Source organism: Bos indicus, chromosome 2 (assembly GCF_029378745.1).
Source record: "Bos indicus isolate NIAB-ARS_2022 breed Sahiwal x Tharparkar chromosome 2, NIAB-ARS_B.indTharparkar_mat_pri_1.0, whole genome shotgun sequence".
NCBI lineage: Eukaryota > Metazoa > Chordata > Mammalia > Artiodactyla > Bovidae > Bos > Bos indicus.
In genome coordinates, this window is record NC_091761.1 from 127,907,925 (window position 1) to 127,930,823 (window position 22,899).

Below are 22,899 nucleotides of genomic sequence, written 5' to 3' on the forward strand. Positions count from 1 at the left end.
CCAAGACCAAGCAATTTTAACTAGAAATTCCATCAAGCATTCAGCAGTAGAGTCAAAAATTTCTTCCTTTGTAAAGAACCTACCCTGGAGTAGGAAATGGCAACCCACTCCAGTATTCTTACCTGGAAAATTCCATGGACAGAGGAGCCTGGTGGGCTACAGTCTATGGGGTTGCAAAGAGTTGGACACAAGTGAGCACAAAGAATCTAAGAGACATAAATGTAAATTTATGTAAATTTCCTTTACATAAATAAAGGAAAATGAAGAATTCAGAGGATAAATGAGATAGGTGAGGGTCTTTAAAAACAGTTACATGATATGGTTATGCACAGAAAATTGGCTATAAAAATACACATTACAGCACAGGGTATTTTTTTTCTTGACCTACTTATTTATTTTTGCCTTTTTTAAAATTGAAATACAGTTGATTTACAATTTTGTATTAGTTTAAGGTATACACACCCCTGGAGAAGGAAATAGCAACCCACTCCAGCACTCTTGCCTGGAGAATTCCATGGACAGAGGAGCCTGGTAGGCTACAGTCCATGGGGTCACAAAGAGTCGGACACAACTAAGTGACTGACTTTCACTTTCACTTTTCAAGGTACACAGCAAAGTAATTCAGTTATGTGTGTGTGTATATATATATTTCAGATTATTTTCTATTACAAGTTATTACAAGATATTGAATACAGTTCCCTGTGATGGTGGTAGTTTTAGTCACGAAGTCATGTCAACTCTTACAACCCCACAGACTGTAGCCCACCAGGCTCTTCTGTCCATGAGATTCCCCAGGCAAGAATACTGGAGTAGGTTGCCATTTCATTCTCCAGAGGATCTTCCTGACCCAGGGATCAAACCCAGGTCTCCTGCATTGCAGGTAGATTCTCTATGATCTGAACCACCAGGGAAGACCATAGTTCCCTTTGCTATACAGTAAATCTTTGTTGCTTAACTATTTTATATACAGTAGTGTACATATGTTTATTCCATACTCCACCCTTCCCTTTCCCCTTTGGTAACTATAAATTTGTTTTCTATGTCTATGAATCTGTTTCTGCTTCATATATAGATTCATTGATTCTATTTTTTTAGATTTTACATAAAGTGATAACATAGAATATTTGTCTTTCTCTAACTTACTTAGTATGATAATCTCTAGGTCCATCCATGTTGCTAAAAATGCCATTATTTCATTGTTTTATATGGCTGAGGAATATTCCATTGTATGTATGTACCACATCTTCTTTATCCATTTATCTGTCAATGGACATTTAGGTTGCCTCCATGTCTTGGCTAGTGTAAATAGTGCTATTAGGGGTACATGTAACTTTTCAAATTAGAGTTTTCATCTTTTTCAGATATATGCCCAGGAGTAGGATTGGTGGATCATATGGTAGATCAATTCTTAGTTTTTTAAGGAAACTCCATACTGCTTTCCATAGTGGCTATACCAATTTACAGTCCCACCAATAGTGTACAAGGGCTCCTTTTTCCCTACACCCTGTCCAGCATTTATTATTTGGAGACTTTCTGATGATAGCCATCCTGACCAGTGTGAAGTGATACCTGACTGTAGTTCTGATGTGCATTTCTCTCATCACTCGAGATGCTGAGCACCTTTTCAAGTGCTCACTACACTACAGGATTGTTTAAGAGCTAAATTTTGGACCTCTAAATGACTAGGAACAGAGGATTAATAGTGATAATGAGCAATGCAAAACTGCAGTCACAAAAATGCTAAAGAATATTTTACTATACAATATTGGCACACAATGAACACATGAACGAATTAATCTTTCTCTGGTATTTTATTCTGATTATCTATGTTTAAATTTTTCATTAAAATATATTACAAAATAAGTTTTTCTTTTAAAACTGTATATTCAACAACAAATTGCAGGTATGAAAAGTTACTTACCATTTTAATGCATGGGTTCCTTAAATACTATAAAGACAATATATTTTTGTACTATAGTTCTTTCTTGTACTATAGTACAAGAACTATAGAACTCAGTTCTATAGAACTTAAAATAGTTCTATATATATATATATTTTTTTTTAGACACAACAAAATCTTCCCATTATCTTTCAGGTAGTTTATTTGAAAAATACAATATATTCTTTCTGGTCAAATAAGTTACTCCTGAAATACTTTTCACTTCTCTGGCAAACTGCCCCCATTATCACTAAGAAATTTTATTGGCTCCATTTATATCTGTTTTCTAATAAACTGCTTCCAATTATGAAAATTTAATTATCTGGACCTGATTTTGAAATCTCAGGTCTCAACTCTCTGTCTAGACCCAAATACTCAAGACTAAGTCTACTTTGGGTACATAACATAAATCTGAGCTAGAGTGGTCGTCATTTCTAAGAAACCACACCTGATTTACAGATGAAAACAACTTAAACCTGATCTTCCAGTTATATAATTTGAAGATTCTCACCCTCTAAACCAATCTATTAAGTTTAGAATAACAGCTATCTATCTAGTGAACAGCTTAGTCATAAAACCCAAATTACAAGTCTCAAGTTCAATAACTGAACACTATTTTTATTTCTGGTATTTTACTATGAGGTAATATAGAATACAATACCAGAAATAGGCTTAATACTCTCTTATATGCTTCCATCCCCAGACTACACATACCAATTTGTCCCAAAACATTAATAGATATTTACTGAATCAATGAGTTATCTCCTATGTAACAAGATTTGTGTTAGGAGATACAAAAGATGAAGAAAATAATCCTTGATCGCTGATCTCATGGAATTCACATTCTAACTGGAACAAAGATATGAAGAAAAATGACTCAATGAGTGGCAGAATATGCAAATACACATAGTGCTCCAGACGGATAGTGGAAAGGATTAGCTTCGCTGAGGGGGTAACCAAGTCAGAAACAGATTCACAAGATATTTCAACTTAAATCTTGGAGGGCACTGGTTTCATGAACTAAAACCCTGAGGCACATTAAGATAAAATTTTTTACAGTTAGTTTGTATTTTAAAATATTTATAATGATGATATGCCATAAGGTAGATCATTCTCTTCAGCTGCACTGAACAGTGCTAAGTGCCTGAATGTGCTGGCATGCTTGCAAAGGGCTCTGAGAAGAAGCATAAAAGCTACATTTATAAGAATTCTTTGGGGGGTCTTTTAAAAGTCCTCATTTGTGCTTTTGGCCAGAAACAGGAAATTTATTCCTTCATTCTGTTCTGCTACAGTATTTGTACTAACTAACTAATCAGAAGAATCCTGTTACCACTTGGCCACAATGAGATCTGACTTAAACCAAGAAGATGCTAAGTAAAACACATTTCTTACACAAGACACGAGTCTAGCTGTGTAGTACAAATATGTGTAAAGAAGACTTAAGGGTGCAACTAAGTTTAAAAAAAAAAAACACAGAGATAGGAAAATAACAATAGGGTCAAGAAACTAAAGAAACTAACATATTTATTACCTCCCCTCAAAAAGAAGCATAAGCAGGAGTTTCCTGGTGACCTAGTGGTTAGGATTTTGGGCTTTCACTACCAGGGTTCAATCCTTGGTCAGGGAACAGAGGTCCAGCAAGCTGTGCAGTGCAGCCATTAAAAAAAAAAAAGCATAAGCAACTATTCCTTACAGACAAAGCAGAATTTTTTTTATTTATGTTTGCTTAAAGAAAGATTCCTTATTAAAAAATTCAAGGGACATGGAAGGCAGATCATAGAACTAATAAGTTTGGTAACCTTTTAGTGAACCAAAAGTCCAACAACAACAAAAATTGAAAGAAAAAAAACCCAGATCCAAAAGCACTAACTGATGTCATTGGCTCTGCTTAAGAAACTTTATAGATGTGACTTCACTCCTGGATTACACATCTATATTTAGTTTATACCTAATATGGATAAAGTCCTGAACTAACAGCCATTTCCTTTCGCCACAAAAAGAAACTTCCTTGCTTTTTTTCTATCAACAATGAAAAGATTAGTGCAGGCTCCTCTGAAGGGAGAGGTCAAAAAAAAAAAAAACAGGAAAACTAACAATTTAGTATGTGATTTCTGTTAAACTTGGGACTGTCTGAAACTTTTAACTTGGAAAACAATCCTTAAATCAAATATGTGATGTTCAAGTTCCTCAACAAGATTATCAATAAACCCTTCAAGTACTTTTAAAAATACTAATTAACCAGACCCCCAAAATGCAAAGAGATGAAATAATGGAAAATTTATAGCTTCCTTCAAATTTAACCAAGAGAATTGGAAGCACCAAACTCATTTAAAAACCATCCAAGTCCATGGGTTAGTGTTTTAGAAATATTCTTAAACATTCTCTGAATTCTTTCTTTTTTATATTTCAGGGTGACTGAAAATAGTGAATAGTGAAAACAAAACTTAGTTAAAAATTCAAGTTTCAAATACAGAAAAAGAATACAAACAAATAAAAAAGCTCTTAGTGGTTAAGAGGCAGCCTCTCTGAATTACAAAGAGCCTGGTACAAATTCCAGTACTGCTACTTACCAGCCCTGTAATGGTTCATTTCTTACTATACACAAGAAATGAACTAAACCTCATTGTGTTAAACAGTATTGATAGTTCTTATTTCTGAGTTTATATGAAGATTAAATTCCCTAACACAGTTACAGGGCCTGGCACACTGTGCATGAACCGCAGCAAGCACTCAAAGCGATCTATCATCTTATGACTATTGTTAGGAAAACAAAAACCTACTGTTCATTTTCATGTACCAGTGTACTCTGTCTTGCATAGGAATAAATCAAGTAGTTTCAAGAAGCTTGTAACATTATAAAATAAGTATTTCAAAGTCACTTTATGATCCTTACATCATGTATCAATTATATTCATGCCAAAGTTTACCATAAAAATCAAGGAACAGTGAAATTTAGTAGCTGCTGCTAAGTTGCTGCAAAGTCGCTTCAGTCATGTCTGACTCTGTGCAATCCCATAGACGGCAGCCCACCAGGCTCCCCCGTCCCTGGGATTCTCCAGGCAAGAACACTGGAGTGGGCTGCCATTTCCTTCTCCAAAATTTAGTACCACAGGGAGCTAAATGGGAAAAAAAAAAAAAATATATATATATATATATATATATATATAATATATAGGATTCCCTGGGGGCTCAGATGGTAAAGAATCTGCCTGCAATGCATGAGGTTTGATCCCTCGGTTTGGAAGATCCTCTGGAGAAGAAAATGGCAACCCACTCCAGTATTCTTGCCTGGAGAATTCCATGGACAGAGGAGCCTGGCGGGCTACTGTCCATGGGGTCGCAAAGAGTTGGACATGACTGAGCAACACACACACACACATATATGTATACACACACGTATACACCAAGAGCCATAATTATAACGTACTTCTACAGAACCACTAGATCCTATATGTTTTAGATTATCTCTATTTTTTTTATGCTGTCACAAAAAGAAAAGAAAGATAAAGAAGAAATAAAAAAATAAGAAAAACACTCTTGATAATAATGGATTCTCAGCTTTAGCTCCAAGTCCAGAAAGAGCTGCTGAGGCAGATGTTCTAAGATGGCAGAGTCCACCTGACTGTCCTTTGGTTACCTAATAAGTGTCAACAGGATCATGGTTCACTGAAGTTAAATTCAGGAATAAGTTCAGAACTAATCTTTTTTTGTACTAAACCTGGTCTTTTGATAAAGAATAGAAAACTCCCCACCTATGACAGCTTGGCAGATGCTTCTCATAGTAACATCCTGGTGGTTGAAACCAGATATGTTAAACATATAAAGTAACCACAGACAGGCTTAACTCAGCATTCCCAAAGGTCCATGGGATAATAAGCAAACATTGTTAACTGTGTCAGACACTAAATGCTTTTCTTATATTAACTCTTTTACTTTTCACAAAACCCAAGAAGTAAACACTGTTACGCAGTGGAGACACTCAGGCAGAAGAAAGGCGGAACTAAGATTAAAACAGTCTACATGGCTTCAGAGCCTTAGGCTCTTAACCACTACCCTGTAGCAGCAAATTCTTCCAAATGACACTTCAATTACCTTACTTGAAATATTAATCCTAATGATCTTCAACTCTGAAGTAGACTATTTCAGTGCCCACAGAGGGAATACAAATGATACTTCAAGTCAACAATCACTTTCTGACTCTGACTTTGGGGTCTGGAATCTCAACTACTACCCAGGATAGAAAGAACTTTTGCAAGTAACACAGAGGCAACGCTACAGTCTAGCATGGGGTCCCTGCTGAGTCATCAGGACAATGACAGCAGCTCTTCATCCCAGCGGCTGTTAAACCACAAACTCAGGGCCAGAACACAGCCAAGGCCTCTCCCTGCAATTTTTTATTTTGCCAGGAAAAAAAGGTAACTGTTCGTTTCAATCTAAAGTAACAACAATTTTGAGGTACTAAATCAAAACTGCAAATATGAATTGAGCCCCATGATGTGCACTATACTCTCAGCCTATTTCTCTGGCTTCTCTATATGAAGATTTCTGTGAATTTAATAGGCATCTGCTTTTCCCCAGTAATGTGATTTTTTATTTCTTCTTTTCCCCCCAGTCTCCTCTGGAATCAACTCTATTCAAGGGAACAGAGGGAAAAAAAAAAAAAAGCTTCTGTATATTCTTTCAGCAAATATTTTATTGAAGAAGAATCAAATGAGTTAATAGACATAATGCAGTGAACAATGGTGCCTGGCACATAGAAAGCACCTCATAAATATTTATATTAGTTCAGTTAAGTATGAAATACTCTTCTACATTTCTATCTCACGCATTTGGAAAATGTAACAGAAAAATTAAGTCAGTGAGATTAAGCATCTGTTCTTTAAAATCTACAAATCAGATCTTCCTTGTAGTAAAAAGGCATCCCAATCAGTGAATTATCATGATATCATCTTCTCCTTCTCTCAAATTCTACATCCAATCCATCAGGAAATCCTGTGATCTCCATCTTAGAAATATATCCAGATTAGACTACTTCTCACCTTAGCCCAAGCCACCATCATTTCTTGCCTGAATTACAGACAGCCACTACTTAGTCTCTGCTTTTGCCCTCGCCTCCGTATTTGCTATTTTCTGCAGAGCTAAAGATTTAATAGAATGTCCTGTTAAATCAAAAAGAGCACCCCTATCATTCTCCACACTCCTTTCCCTACACTTCATTTTTCTTCACAGCACTTATCACCAGTAGACATACATTTACTACATGCCTCCCTCAACTGAATATGAATGCCATAATGTTCTTTGGTGTATCCAAGTCCAAGGCAATGGCACCCCACTCCAGTACTCTTGCCTGGAGAATCCCATGGACGGAGGAGCCTGGTAGGCTGCAGTCCATGGCGTCGTGAAGAGTTGGACACGACTGAGCGACTTCACTTTCACTTTTCACTTTCATGCACTGGAGAAGGCAATGGCAACCCACTCCAGTGTTCTTGCCTGGAGAATCCCAGGGACGGGGGAGCCTGGTGGGCTGCCGTCTATGGGGTCCCACAGAGTCGGACACAACTGAAGTGACTTAGCAGCAGCAGAACAGTATTGCAGTATTTGTTAAATGACTGATTGAAAAAATAACAAATATTATTCTGGCAGGCAGAAACTGGAGGTAGGGGGAGAGGCTAGCATATTTCAGATGAAAGAAACAAGAGCAAAAGTCTTCCATGAAGGCAGAGAAGTACAGGGCATGCTGAGGACCAATCCAGCTAGAACATAACATATCTGCAGCTGCAGTGGGGGGACAAGACTGAAAACACGTTGGGATCATGATCTGAAAGACTACAAATGCTAGATCATGGAGTTTGTATCTAATTCAATAAACAGCTAGAGAAAGTAGGATCCATTTAAAATTTATGACTAAAGTATCAGTTTTATTTCAGGCAAAATTACAGAATATAACACAATTATTGAAGAAAAGGATAAAAGTTTCTTCAAACTAGCAATATATAATACCTGGTAGATTCAGTAATACCAACTACCCTTCATCTGTTAGAATACAACATAAACATTTCACTCATCTCTTAAGTCAATTTTGTCATTTAGGTTGCCACATAAATTGTGTCTTAAGACCTTAATTCAACTGGATTTTTAAAAGCACATGAGACAAAAAGTCACTGTATTATATGGAAAATGTCATCATCAAACATGGCTCATTTACTCACCCCGTGTCCATTAAACTGTTTTGCAAGCTCCTTGAAAACAAAGGAAACTGTTCTTATTCCTTTATCTTTCTAGCACTTGGTGCATGGAAAGTATTCAACGTTTGCTTCTATTATGATCCCTTTACTGTGCTTGACTGTTCCTAGACAAAGACTGCATCTTACGTCTCCAACTATAAAATGGGCAAACCTCAGCCTACTATTAATAGATAGAACTTGAGGAGGAAAATACTTAAAAAAAAAAAAAGAAAAAAAGACTTTTCAGAACGGATATCCCAAAGAGCACAGAGGAGGGCCTACCTTCAAACCACTTAAACAATATCTATACTGAGAGCAATTATAGGTGTTGGCAGATTTCACAACTTAAAAGCTTCCCTTCTTCCTGCAAAGATCAAACAGGGTAAACGTTCTTTTAGTGCCATTAGGAAAATAAATCCAAATTCAATATGAGTTTCTCTGGTAAAACTTAAATAAAGTTAATTTTCTTCAAACCAACTCACTTAACTCAATTTAGATTGGGTTTCACTTTTCATTCTTCCAAGCATTCTGCATGAAGAACATTAAAACATTATACATAAACTGTCACAATAATTAATGAAAGTTTATGAATAAGATTAGAACATATAACAAAATAGCAACAGCAGTCATTTTAAGAAAAGGGGGACAAAAGTAATTTTATTTTATGATGCTTTTCTGTGTTTTCCAGATTGTCTACAGTAAATAACTGTTGGTTTTATAACTAGAAAGAAACATTTTTTTAAAAGCATAATACACACAGATGAATACACTAGGAAGCAGAAGAAAAATGACATTATTTTTCAAATTTAGGGCCAATATTTAAACTAAAACAGATACCACTTATGCTGAGTCATTTTTTTTTATATACCTTTGCAATCAAGGGTCCTGCTGATAATTAAAAATGTCAGTAAAGTCTATGTTATTGATGGCTAGCATTAGTTTTTACTTGATTTAATGAAGATCAACAAGCCTTCAACACTAAATCAAAATTTTAGATCTCTATGTTAACTAATATCGACTTCCCTCATAGCTCAGTTGGTAAAGATTCCACCTGCAATGCATGAGATCCCAGTTCAACTCCTGGATCGGAAAGATCCGCTGGGAGACAGGATAGGTGACCCACTCCAGTATTCTTGGGCTTTGCTTGTGGCTCAGCTGGTAAAGAATCCACCTGCGCTGCGGGAGACCTGGGTTCGATCCCTGGGTTGAGAAGATCCCTTGGCAAAGGGAAAGGCTACCCACCCCAGTATTCTGGCCAGGAGAATTCCATGGACTGTATAGACCATGGGGTCACAATGAGTCGGACACGACTGAGTGTGACTTCCATTTCACATGTTAACTAATATATTCTGTAACCTAGAAAATCAAATAATACAAAACTTCACACTCTTCATAAGTTTATACCTCTGCAAATTTTTCAGTTAAGTCTTGGGCATACATATATTCAAGGCCAAAAGTTCATTTAAGTCTAACTGTCTTCTTTTCTCTCAGTCAGTCTATGTATGTAGTCTGGTCTCACAGCTACCACTCTTCCATTTTCCTACACAGCACAACAGACTAATTGGGTTGTCCTTAGCTTTTAATGAACTTTCACACTAGCAATCTACCACCTGGTCTCTACCTCCATAATAAAGCAACAGGTTGTTAACTAAGGAAAACATACACAGAACTCACATATTCTTAAAAGTTCTTAAGTACTTCAACTTTCAGCTAATTGCTTTTGTAGTCTCTAATATTTATTCAGATTGTTTTTCCTTCTCTCACACATACAAATAAACAGCTATGCTACATGATGGTAAAATTTAATAAATTATTACAGATGATTGACATTTTTATAATTCTCTTATAATGAAAACTTTCCATAAAAATTCTTTCCATAAAAATAAATTATCTCACCTGTAAAGTTGGAAGTAATAATTTTATTACAAAAAAAGTAAGAAAACTGTTATACCTCTTGCCCAGAATCATAATGTATTTCAGCTCTAAGCAAAGCAGCAACAACAAAAAATCTATAAAACAAAATATATGCTCTGAGGGTCAATACCTGACTCTGACTCTAATATTACTACTTCTTTAAAACATTGATATTAAAATATAAAATACTCCTAGACCATCTTTGGCACACCTTTAAAATATAGTCTCATTTATCTACATTAAGTTGCTATTTTCATCAATTTACACTAATATAGTTTCCTGGGTTTCTGTTTTAAATAAAGGAAAATAACAAACCAAATAAGGCTAATTGATATTCTGTATACCACTTCTTGGTACTGAGTACTGAGGGATAAAGTCAAGTTACCAAAAAGACAAAAGGATTAAAACTTCCAAAAGAATTCACAAACTGATCTCTGAATTAAATTTAGATTTCTATTAAATCAAACTTGGACAGTTTGCATTCATGACCTTAATGTTACTTTGCTTCAGAAACTCCCTTTCCATTTTCTACAAGAACCTATAAATGGACAAACCCATCTTAACTCACTCCCCTACTTGACTGAAATCTGCCTTAATCACACTCTTCACCCTGGCTAACAAACTTCCCTTTTATGGACTCACTAATTTCCTAGTCAGGAGACATAAGAACACTGAGGTTCCACACTGCTGATCAAACAGGAAATGGGAAAGTCTTGCTCACCATCATTTAACTGGCTTCCAGGCATCTCTGTAAGCACCCTTCCAAACCAGCTCTAACTTTTAGTGACAGCCAGGTCTTCCACATTGCTCTTTCCTATTATTATTCATACCATTAGACTTTTTTTAATTGATGTATAGTTGATTTAGAATGTTGTGTTTCAGGTGTACAGCACAGTGCTTCAGTTATACACAGTCTCTCAGATTCTTTTTCTTTATGGTATTACATAATATTGAGTATAGGTCCCTGTGCTACAGAGTAGATCCTTGTTGGTTATCTACTTTATATATAGTAGTGTATATGTGTTAACCTCTACCTCATAATTTATCCTTCCCACCAATCTCCTTCCTTCATGTTAGACTTTTCATGTATTCAGTCACCTTGTCTCAGAATCCTCCCATCTGTTACCCATTTGGGGCCCCTTTCTCTCAGAAATTTTACATTTAAAGTTATCACCTTGGCTTTTGCCAAGAGGAGCACTGTTAAGTCTTCAGGAACAGCTCAGACAAAACATAACAAAATAGTGTTGCCATTAACTTCACATTTTTACATTCATTTCTATCTCCTGAATTTTCCCCTCTGAAAATCTCAAGTAAATGTCAAAGCAATTCATCCAAGGTAACACTGTCTTGATGTTGGGTTAGTTTTTGTTCAATTGTTAAAACAAAGTTCTCAGCATCACTGCCTATAGAAAATTAATTTCACTTGTCTGTGTTTAAAAAAAAGCCTGCCCTGCGAGCCTGCCCGTAATCCATTTGCACCTTTCCAAATGCTGCTGAGAAGCTGATGAATAGACAACAATCCAAAAAGTAGAGAAGTGTTGGGAAAACAATGAGACTCAGACTTAGGTTTTGAAAGTCTCATTCTCAACTTTTAACTAACTGGTCTCCCTGGCACTAAGAGTTTGAATCACTGCTGGTTCCTTCTTCTTCTGAAAGTATCATCTATCTACTGTTTCCTGCATAATGAGTTTACAAGTGATGTCAAAACTAATATTCCCAGGGCTTCCCTGGTGGCTCCGTGGTTAAGAATCCACCTGTCAATGCAGGAGACTTGGGTTGGTCCAAGGTTGTTCCCACATGATGCAGAGCAATTAAGTCCCTATCCCAGGAGTATTGAGCCTGTGCTCTTGAGGCTGGGAGTTGCAACCACTGAAGCCTGCATATCCTAGAACCTGCGCTCTGCAACAAGAGAAGCCTTCACCGAAATAAGTTCGCGCACAGCAACTAGAGAAAAGCCCTCACAGCAAGGAAGATCTAGCACAGCCGAAATAAATAAATAAAATTATAAAACACACACACACTCCCCTAACATTCCCATTCTTGGCTATTCCCAATTCCGTTATGATAGCTATTTTTTCAAAGTCAAGTCAAAGCTTACTCCTCTGCCTTTACCCATCTGTCCTGGCCCAACTTAATGTGAACCACAGTTGACTCGTTAAGCACGTACTACCCTGTATTGTTGTTTTCTCTCCAATAAAATTTATAAACCTAAAAATAGAAAATTCTTAATAATTTCTTATATTTCTCATAATACCTAACTCAGTTTTAGGCACTTACTTCATTCCAATAAATGCTTTAAATCACAGATAATCAGATGTAAGTGACTTTAAGGATCATCTAGGTCAAACTTATCTTTTATATCTTTCTTATACGAATTAATATTCAACAATCAGAATGCCACCATCTACTTTTTAGAACAATGGTTCCTAATTCCCAGAAAAAGAGATTCATATAGAATTTTAGATGTAATTTTAAGGATTTACGAAATCCTGAATCCAATTAAGGAAGCTCGTACTTATGAATAATACACTATTGGGAATTCCCTGGAAATCCAGTGGTTAGGACTCTACTTTCACTGCCGACAGCCTGGGTTTAATTCCTGGTGGGAAATAAGATCCTACGAAGCCACACAACACAGCCAAAAAAAGAAGAAGAATATATTATCAAGAATGAAAATAGGTGTCCACTGTTCTACTGTGTGCCAAGCACTATTCCTAATACTTTACATATGATGATATATAGCCGGATCATATTTCCCAGCATTCCTTGCAGTTAGATGAAATCATGTGATTATAGTTCTCCCCAGTGGAGAAGGAAAGGAAGTGACAGGTAGAAGTTCTAGCCTGGTGCCCTTATGATGAGCCTCCTCCATACTCTTCACCAACTGCTGCAACCAGATTTCTCAGTCACTAGCTCTGCCAACTGAAGAGGACAATGCCATGGGGGCTGGTGGGAAAAGAAGCTGAAAAGCGCATTGGTCCCTAAATGACTCTAAGGAGGAAAGCCGTCAACACTGAGAACACCCTGCCTGGGTTGCCAGGTGAGAAAGGAAATTAACTTCCATTTTGTTTGAACCACTGTTTGGGGTAGATAACAGTACTTATTACAGAAGCTTAGATTACCCTAATTAATACACATAGATCACCAATTAATCCCCTCAGCAACCCCATAAAACTGTGCTGTTCTCATCATCTCAATATTAGAGGTCAAGAAACTGAGGTACTACTAAGAACTTAAGAAACTTCCCTGACACACCTCTAGAAGCCAGATTCAAGCCATGCAGTCTGGCTCCAAGCAGTCAGGGTTCACGCACATTAAAAATTCTGCCAAATACCTCAAAAGAAACAATTATTCTTGTGTGTTAAGCCACTCTGCACCAGATTAACTTTTTACACCACTCCAATTCTAGCAATTTAGGAATGACTGCCAATAGTGAGTGTCCCAGTTCAAAATGGCAACACCAAAAACTTCACATTCCAGCCAATAAAAGTAAACTCTGCAAAGGGAATCCTCCTCCCCAAGATCAGAAACATCATCACATCATACCAAAGATTCTAGCAGGGGGAGGGGTGAGAGGGCAGCAGGGGAATCAACAGGAGTTAGGCATATAGAAGCAAAGGAAAAATCCAAAGATTCAGACTCTTCTCATCTTCTCTCATTTTGTTGATCAACACAGTATTTACTTTTACCCCATACAGAAATCTGAGTTTTCAAATTCTGAATGTAACAAAGAAGAAATACTGGTGGAAAATATATGGCAGATACATGAAAAGACTAGAAGTACCAAAAATGGAAGGGAAAATAGAAAACCACACAGTTTTGGAGGCTGGAGGGTAAGCAAAGTTGAACAAATGAAGGACTGAGGTTTGAGACACAGACCATCAGGATCTAAAAAGTAAGTAGCCATCAATTCCAAAGCATGTCAGACACATATATCAACACCAAAATGCTCAGAAAGAAGGAAACAATCTCATTCCAACTATTTGGTACCATCTTAGGTACCCACTCAGAACAATACACAGACCTTACCATCAAGAAACTTACTGCCTTTCAAGTAGGGAAGATGTATACACAAATAAGTATATACAAAATGACACACTACTAGCATTTATTTACTTATTTACTTACTTCTAGTATCTTAGAACTAGGCATTGTTCTAAGCTTATTATCACCATATCTATTAACTAATTGAATCCCATGAGGTTGGTCTATTAATATCTCACCTATGCAGATGAGCCATAGAGAGGTTTAAGCAATGTGCTCTGGGACTCACAATTAGTAAGTGGACAAATTGGATTAGAAACCTGGCAGCAGATAAGAGACTTTATGACCTTGCTAAAGGGCTTGAACTTCACCCTATTAATCAGTGGTCCCCAAGTAGGGCTAGTGTATCAAAATCCATACCAGCCCCTTAGAGTAGGAAAAAGAGGGCATCCTAACTCTTGAGAATAACTGCCTTTGTAGGCCTCTTTTACTGTTGGAAGGGCACCCCCCCATCCTGTACATGCTGGGGTAAACAAAAATGGAGCACTGCTGTTATACAGGCAATGAGAATTCACTGGGCTCATGAACAGACAACTCCAAAAACAAGGGGGAAAAAATGTAGCAGTGAGTCTAGTCACACTAGCTCGTAAGGTCCTAGCCTATTTCCATAAAATTTAATGCTACCTGAACAGGCAGCATGTTTATACTCATTTCCTTTAGGTGTAGGTAACAGTTTCCTGCTACAAACTCAGGTGTTTAACACACCACACTGGACAACCACAGTCTCCACCCCTTTGCCGCTTTCAAAATAATTTTATTTACAAGGGTATTTTCCCCACTGGCATTTCCCACACATAGATTTTGGTAATCAAGAATACTCTTTACCACAACTTACCTGTCCCCTTTTCCCCCTTTGAAACAGCTATCCTGATTTATATCAGTACAAAGTTTTGCCTATGCAGAATCATGGGGCAGCAGAAAACATTTCACCTCTTACTTGATAAAGAGGAAAACAAGTCTCAGAGAGGGAAAATAACCTGCCCAGGTTAAACTAGCTGGTGAGTACAGAACTATGACTTGAACCTGGTTCTTTGCCACCAAGCCCAGTGACGGAGACTTACAACTGTTGAGAAGCAGGATGCTTTTAAATGGCTCACAAACATTTATTTAGATAGTTATGCACGTAAGAAATATAACCACCACACCTAATCCAGTTTCACAAGCATTATTGCTTAGGGCAATGTGTTTATGCTTTTTAAAAAGTGAGCTGGGTTTAGTAAATAATACCAATTCAAGAAATATACAGAAAATTAAGAAGGGATATATACAAGTGACTCAAGTCTGGGAAACAAGGCACCACATCTCTCTCCTAACTGAAGAGTTAAATTAATAGTAATAGGGCATTAAGCACTGATCTCCTTGCCTGTAATTCACATCCTTTATTTCTTTTTCTTGTCTTATTGTATTGGCTAGACCTCCAGTACAATGCTGAAAGGCCAGTACTGATAGCACCTTTATCTGACTGTAAATTTAATGATACTTCTGAAGTAATATGCTTAAGTAACATGTTTTTTAGGTTTTCAGTAGACACACTGTTCTTGAATTTATGGAAATTCCTTCCTATTTCTGGCTCAGTGAAATTTTTTGAATACTTCTCTCTGACCCACCCCTCTCCCTTCTCCATACTGCCTTCCAGGCCTCTTCCTTTTTCTTTTTTTTCCTTTTTCTTATTTCAGATTTCTTCCTACATTCTCTGTATCTCAAAGTACTATATCTGCCACTACACATAACTCAGACTCTTTGAAGATACTCTGCGAGTTCTATACCTGTCTGCTGTTTCAGTTCCCTGAATCCAACTGCTTCTAAAACTGATAACTGAAAATCTCAAAACACTGTTCCCATCACCTGCAGAGCATTTCTTCCTTCCATGTCTCAAACACACACCTAAATGTCTTCTGTACTTTAAAATAAAAACTCAGGAAATAAAGAACAAAATTGTTCCGGATATCTGTTAAATTCTCCAACTAAGAGCTTAAATCTGAGAGCTGGCTTAAGTAAGTGACTAAGATAGAAAATGTGGAGGATTTTAAAGAAGTTTTGAGAGAGGCAGTTGGATCCAGATGTTCATAACTTCTCTTTCTCCTTTGCGAAAACGAAAAACACTGAAGAAAAAAAGTAAAGGGCTAGAGGTAGTACTTGTCAACAAACATGGTAGTTCCAGGATATAAAAACTGAAAAGACCAGAAGGGGGGAAAAAAATCAACCCTTTAAAGCCCAAGCAAGTTACGAATTCTTTCCTCGTCAGTTTTTCTTTCAAAACAAAAGGGCACATAATCTTTCCCGAGGCAGCAACACCGAGGGGAGCAGCCAAAATGTTGCATCATACAAAACACTCGCGCTTGAGAAACAAGAAACCAGATGGTGGTAAAATACCTCGGACAGGAAAACCCAAGTTGGGAATCTCGGTCTTTTCCGGAGGCCCAGGAATGTCTACTCTTTTTAAAACATTTTTTCAGACGGAATCGAAAATTAAAGTTACAGTTTCCTACAGCCGGAGTGACACGCTCTTTCAGAAAGCGTTCAAAGAAGTTCAGTCCATCAGCTCACGACGGCTGAGGCTTCGCCTCCCGGGCTGGGAGTGGACTTGGGTCGAGAGCCGAGGGCTGCGGTGGGGTGGGGTCGGGCGCCCCGGCGGCGGCTTGGGGAGAGGGGGGTGACAGGACCCACCCCCGCCGCGGTCCCAGGAACTGGGGCCTCCGGGGCCCCGGGGTGGCGGCGGGGCTGGAGGGAGAAGCTCGCCCCACCCGGACGCGGGACGATGTGAGGCATCCGCCGGGGTCCCCGCGGCTGGATACGGTGCCCGCCCCCGCCTCCCCGCCCCTCAGTGCTGGCTTTCTGGGGTCCCGGTCCCACCCCGGCTCCCTCGACCGGCCTCGGCGCCGGGAAGGCGCGGGTGGGCCCAAGACAATGGGCCGGGGGCGCGGGAGCAAAGCTCGGCTCCAGCCCGCTTGCCCTGCGCCGCGTGGGGGCGCCGCGGCTGAGGAGCGCCCAGGGGACGCCGCCCCCCGCGGCCAGGCGGGCGCAGGGCGGGGGCAGTTGGCGGCTCTGGGAGGACGGGACGGCGGCGAGGGCTCACCTTGACGAAGAGCTCGATGATGGGCTCTTTGTCCTCCTCCTTCAACCCGTTCAGCGGCATCGACAACGCCATGGCCGGTTCGGCTGGGCTTGTTTCTGCTCCGGGACTGCTCTGGCTACGGGCTCCCGCCGCGCTGCAGCACCCTGGACTGTCCTGGCGTCTAGCTTGCCTCAGCCTCCACGCCTCAGGCTCGTCTCCTCAGCACCGCCCCACGCCCCGCGCGCGCGACTGAGGCGGCCGCAGCCCCGGCCCCTTCAAGTCGCGGGGGCGGGGCACCGAGGCGGGGTCTCGGCTGGGGGCGGGGCCAAAGGCCGGAGTCTCCCGACTCTCCAGAGGAAAAGTGGGCGGCCGGAGCTCGGGGGCGTGGCCTCGGCCAAGTGGGTGTTGAGTTGGGGTCGGGGGGTTGGGGGCAGAAGGATGGCTCCGGCCCCTGGAGGCTGCTGAGGCGGCTTGACCTCGGCTCAGGGGCGTGGCGCCGGTGGGGACCAAGAGAAGCCAGGGCTTGGGCGAGCGGAGGGCGGGACTCTGAGCCTCGCCTCCCTAGGTGGGGCGGAGGGGAAAGTCCCCCGGGAACCAGCGCCTGACACCGCCTCCCGCCGAAGTGCGCGCGCGTCCTCGCAGCTGCTACTGGCGCTGTGCCAAGTGACCTCAGCCTTCGGCCGGCCTGGAGAAGCAAGAAGGCATCTCCCGCCCTCTCCCCTCTGCTGCAGCCCCCCAGGACTCGTCGCCCTTTCCCTCAGCAGTCGCCTCCCCGCAACACCCTCAGTTAGGCAGAGCTCCCTTCTGCCTCTTCGAAGAAAGTTTTCATCCCCTTAGAAGCACCGTTTTATCCTTCCTCTCTGACTTCTCCGTTTTCCCTTTTGACTCTCCCGTCACTTCTGTCTTGGGAGCCAGCGTATTAACACATATTTATGAGACCCTACAGTGTGCCTGCCCCCCACCCCCCCGCAATAAACAGCACGGACCGTGATCCCTCTCCTCCGAGAGCCTAAGGTCTTGCTTGAACTGAACGCCTTTGCCCGAGGCTACGAAGGACTCTCAAGCCATTCATTCATAGGGTTCCTCTTCCCCGAAGTGATTTCCTTTCCCCATCCACCTGGCAAACCTGAAGTATCAGAATCACCTGGGTGCTACACCCAGACCTGCTTTACCCAATTCTCTGCTTCTCCTCCCGAGGGGAAGGGAGAAATTCCCATTTTAACAAGCACCGGGACCTTTTGAATGCGGGTGGTCTTCAAACTGGAAAAACTCTACTGGGATTTGAAGTCCCTGAGGACAGTGGCTGTATACTTTGAGTCAGGCAGGAGGTAAGCACCGGTCTGGTTTTGCGACTGATGAATGCCTGGGGCAAGTGTCATCCCCTCTGGAAACAGTTACTTGTCCCCTCTTCTGACTTTCCGACTTTCCGTAACATGACTCAGCTACTCCTCCCCACCTCCTAGCTTAAGTTGAAGGCTGAGTCCTGAGAGGATCAGACCGAGGTTTATCTCTCCACATCCTCAGAGCATAGCACATGTCAGAATGTTTTAACAAAGTGAACGTATGTGTGAAAATATAGTGAAACCGGCAGCTCCTCCCTCTCCCAGTCCATAGCCTGTTGCTCAAATTCTCTTGCAGGAACTCTTTAAAGAAACATCCTACCCCAGGGGTTAGAAGCACATGATCTAGAGTCAGACTAAGCCCTTAAACTGCAAGATCCTGAAATCCCTGCCTGCTCAGTCACTCAGTTTGCGACCCCATGAACTGTACAGGAGCCTCTGTCCGTGGGATTCTCCAGGCAAGAATACTGGAGTGGGTTGCCATTTCCTCCTCCAGGGAAATCTTCCCGACACAGGGATGGAATCTGTATTGGCAGGCAGATTATTTTACCACTGAGCCACCTGGGAAGCCCCAACTCCCTAAGCCTCAGTTTCATTCTCTAGATGGGGGTGGGGCTGTTACTGGGCCTTCCTTACATCATGTCCTGCTTAGTCAGTGATAGCTACTATCGCCACTCTAGGCCTCCTGTCCCTGTCCACCCCTACAGGCGAGGATGGCGTCACACTCAACTCCCCGAGACCAGCCCATTTGTTGAAAAGAAGTAAAATGCCAGAAGGCTGTCCCCGAGATGGGAACCCAAACCAAAAAAACAATAAAACAGAAACTGAAGTGCCAACTGAACCTAAGTGTTAGTTCTTAATGGAGTCAGGAAAGTGAACCAAAGTTTGCTTCCAGTGTCTACCTGCCTGAAAAGGAACCAAAATAGTGAACCAGTTCAAAGCGGATCCAGGTCCAAAACAATCAAATGGGACCTCCAAGATGACCCCAGACTGGCCCTGAGGCAAAGAATGTTTCCAGGCGGTCCTCTTGTGAAAAGGTTGCCTGATGGTCATCAAATTCAGCTTGAATCAGTCACTATTACCTGTGGTGAGTGTCTGCTGACAGCCCCGTACTGGCCTCTCGGCCGAGGGCATGCAGCTGACCAAGGCGTGGAGGGATGAGCTGACCAGGAGATTTTAGGCCTTATTGAGGCAGATCCTAACTGACAGGAAGCCGCTGACATTCTCCCCCACAGAACCTTGAGGCAGTGATGAGACCCGGAGCCTGTGCTTAGAAATCTGATCACAGTCACTTCTACCTACATTTCCCAATTTCCACCACCACGTGGCTTGCATGGATGGGCAGAGCCAGTCCAGGGAGAGGTAGAAAGGGAGAGAACCAGGAAGTGTATGTGGGGCAGGGTCCACAAGCATATTGCATTTAAGTCTCATATTCCAGTTTTGAAATGCATGCATGTTTTGCATTCTGTATTCGTTTGTTTTTATAACATGCACACAGATCTTGAAGACAGGTAGAGATGTGTTCTCCCTCCTCCACCCCCACCCGCTTCTGACCTCATCTCTTATTCCTCTCCGCTTTGCTCTCTATCCCAGGCACATCTGCCTCCTTGCTATTCTTTGAATGTGCCAAATGCCCTCTTGCCTCAGGGCCTTTGCACTTGCTCTCCTCCTATGGAACATTCTTCCCCCAGAGGAACATTCTTCCCCCAGGATTCCTGCAATTCCCATTCCCTTGCCTCCTTCAGGTCTTTGCTCACATACCTCTTTCTCAGGGAAATCTCCCCCAATACCATCCTACTCAACATTCTAAGTGGTCCAACCTCATTCTACTCTCCACTTTATTTCTCTCCATAACATGTATCACCCTCTGAAATGCATTTTACTTGTTTGTTTGCTTATTGTCTCTCTCCTGCCACTAAACATTAATTCCATGAGGGCAGAACTTTTTGTTTGATTTTTGGTTATGGCTAATATTCCCAGCTCATAGAACAATTCATAATACACAGTAAGAACTTACGGAACGGGTGTACGTGCCTTGTTTAAGCTACTGTTTCCTGTACCCGTGATGTACCCTTTGGAAGGTCTTGTTCGCGCCTTTCTGAGAGGTCAGGTGGTTTGTGTTTGTCTATGATTGCTGCTAAATGAGAAGTCAGGTTTTCCAAGGGGCAAGATGGCACCTCCAGAAAGCCCCCACTGCTGGCACACTTGCCTCTTCCCAGTCCTGACTCTGTAGTGCTGCTCTGGCTGACTGTCTCAAACCCACTGTCTGCAACTGAGGCAGTGAAGTACTAAGCACGTGGACTCTGGGGCAGACTGCCCAGGTTGCAGTTCTGCCACTGTCGTTTACTAGCTCAGAATACCTTATTTAACTTGGCTGTGTTCACTTTGCTCCTCTGTAAAATGGGTCTGAAAATAGTAACCAATAATAGTTATGACTTTTAATAGGATTGTGGATAAGTAAATCCATGTTAAGTGCACGCTGGGGTGCCTGGTGCATGGTAAGTGCTGCTTAGGAAATAGCTGTTGGTCTTAAACCCATCTGTCCTTAATCTCAACTACTGAACTCTCATGATGCATGCCAGATATCTGAGTGTTTTTATATCCAATCACATTTATTCCTCATGGGGACTTCCCTGGGAGTCCAGTGGTTAAGAATCTGCCTTCCAATGAAGGGAATGTGGGTTGGCTCCCTGGTTGGGGAACACATTGTTGTTTAATCCCTAAGTCATGTCCAACTCTTTGTGACTCCAGGGCCTACAGGCTTCCCTATGTTTCACTGTCTCCCACAGTTTGTTCAAATTCATATCCACTGAGTTGATGTTGCTATCTAACCATCTTATCGTCTGATGTTCTCTTCTTTTGCCTTCAATCTTTTCCAGCATCAGGGTCTTCCAATGAGTCATCTCTTCGCATCAGGTAGCCAAAGTTTTGGAGCTTCGGCTTCAGCATCAGTCCTACCAATGAATCAGTTCAGTTCAGTTCAGTTGCTCAGTCGTGTCCAACTCTTTGTGACTCCATGAATTGCAGCATGCCAGGCCTCCCTGTCCATCACCAACTCCCGGAGTTCACCCAAACTCACGTCCATCGAGTCGTTGATGCCATCCAGCCATCTCATCCTCTGTCGTCCCCTTCTCCTCCTGCCCCCAATCCCTCCCAGCATCAGAGTCTTTTCCAATGAGTCAACTCTTCGCATGAGGTGGCCAAAGTATTGGAGTTTCAGCTTTAGCATCAGTCCTTCCAAAGAACACCCAGGACTGATCTCATTTAGAATGGACTGGTTGGATCTCCTTGCAGTCCAAGGGACTCTCAAGAGTCTGCCAATGAATACTCAGGGTTGATTTCCTTGAGAATTGACTCATTGGATCTCCTTGCAGTCCAAGGGACTCTCCAGAGTCTTCTCCAGTACCACAATTAGAAAGCATAATTTCTTCAGTGCTCGGCCTTCTTGATGGTCCAGCCCTCACATCCGTACATGACTAGTGGAAAAACCATAGCTTTGACTACACAGACCTTTGTTGGCAAAGTGATGCCTCTGCTTTCTAATATGCTAGAAGGTTGGTCATAGCTTTTCTTCCGAGGATTAAGCATCTTTTAATTTCATGGCTGCAGTCACTGTCTGCAGTGATTTTGGAGACCAAGAAAAGAAAATCTGTCATCACGTCCACTTTTTCCCCTTCTATTTGCCTTGAAATGATGGGCCCAGATCCCATGATCTTAGTTTTTTGAATGTTGAGTTTTAAACCAGGTCTTTCACTCTCCTTTCACCTTCATCAAGAGGCTCTTTAGTTCCTCTTCAACTTTCCACCATTACAGCGGTATCATCTGCATATCTGAGGTTGTTGATATTTTTCCCAGCAATCTCTTGATTCCAGCTTGTGATCATCCAGCCCAGCATTTTGCATGGTGTACTCGGCATATAAGTTAAATAAAGAGGGTGAAAATGTATAGCCTTGATGTACTCCTTTCTCAGTTTGGAACCAGTCAGTTGTTCCATGTAAGGTTCTAACTATTGCTTCTTGACCCACATACAGGTTTCTCAGGAGACAGGTAGGGTGGCCTGGTATTCCCATCTCTTTAAAAATTTTCCAGAGTTTTTGTGATCCACATAGTCAAAGGCCTTTGAGTAGTCAATGAAGCAGAAGTAGATAATTTTCTGGAACTCCCTTTGCTTTTTCTATGCTCCAAAAGAGTCTGGCAATTTGATCTCTGGTTCCTCTTCCTTTTCTATTCCCAGCTTGTACATCTGGAAGATCCCACATAACCTGGGGCAAATAAGCCTGTGCATGCCACGACTACTGAGCCTGCACTCAAAAAAATAAAAAAACTTTATTCCTCATGGTGTTTCAGATGAATAATTTTCATTGTCCACACTTAAAATTAAGG

The 22,899-nt window shown here is 41.2% G+C and overlaps 1 protein-coding gene and 1 long non-coding RNA gene across 2 annotated transcripts in view; both read right to left on the reverse strand.

Annotated features, from left to right (window-relative positions):
* LOC139178607 (uncharacterized) overlaps positions 1-17,186 on the reverse strand; it is a 28,492-nt gene extending 11,306 nt beyond the window's left edge. Inside the window, exon 1 of the long non-coding RNA XR_011562994.1 lies at positions 123-17,186. This is a non-coding gene — a long non-coding RNA (uncharacterized lncRNA). The remainder of the gene's footprint in view (positions 1-122) is intronic.
* CLIC4 (chloride intracellular channel 4) overlaps positions 1-17,460 on the reverse strand; it is a 76,882-nt gene extending 59,422 nt beyond the window's left edge. Inside the window, exon 1 of the mRNA XM_070776367.1 lies at positions 17,198-17,460. Within this exon, the coding sequence (XP_070632468.1) occupies positions 17,198-17,269 (72 nt within the window). The 5' untranslated portion in view covers positions 17,270-17,460. The remainder of the gene's footprint in view (positions 1-17,197) is intronic.
* Positions 17,461-22,899: the final 5,439 nt, after the last annotated feature.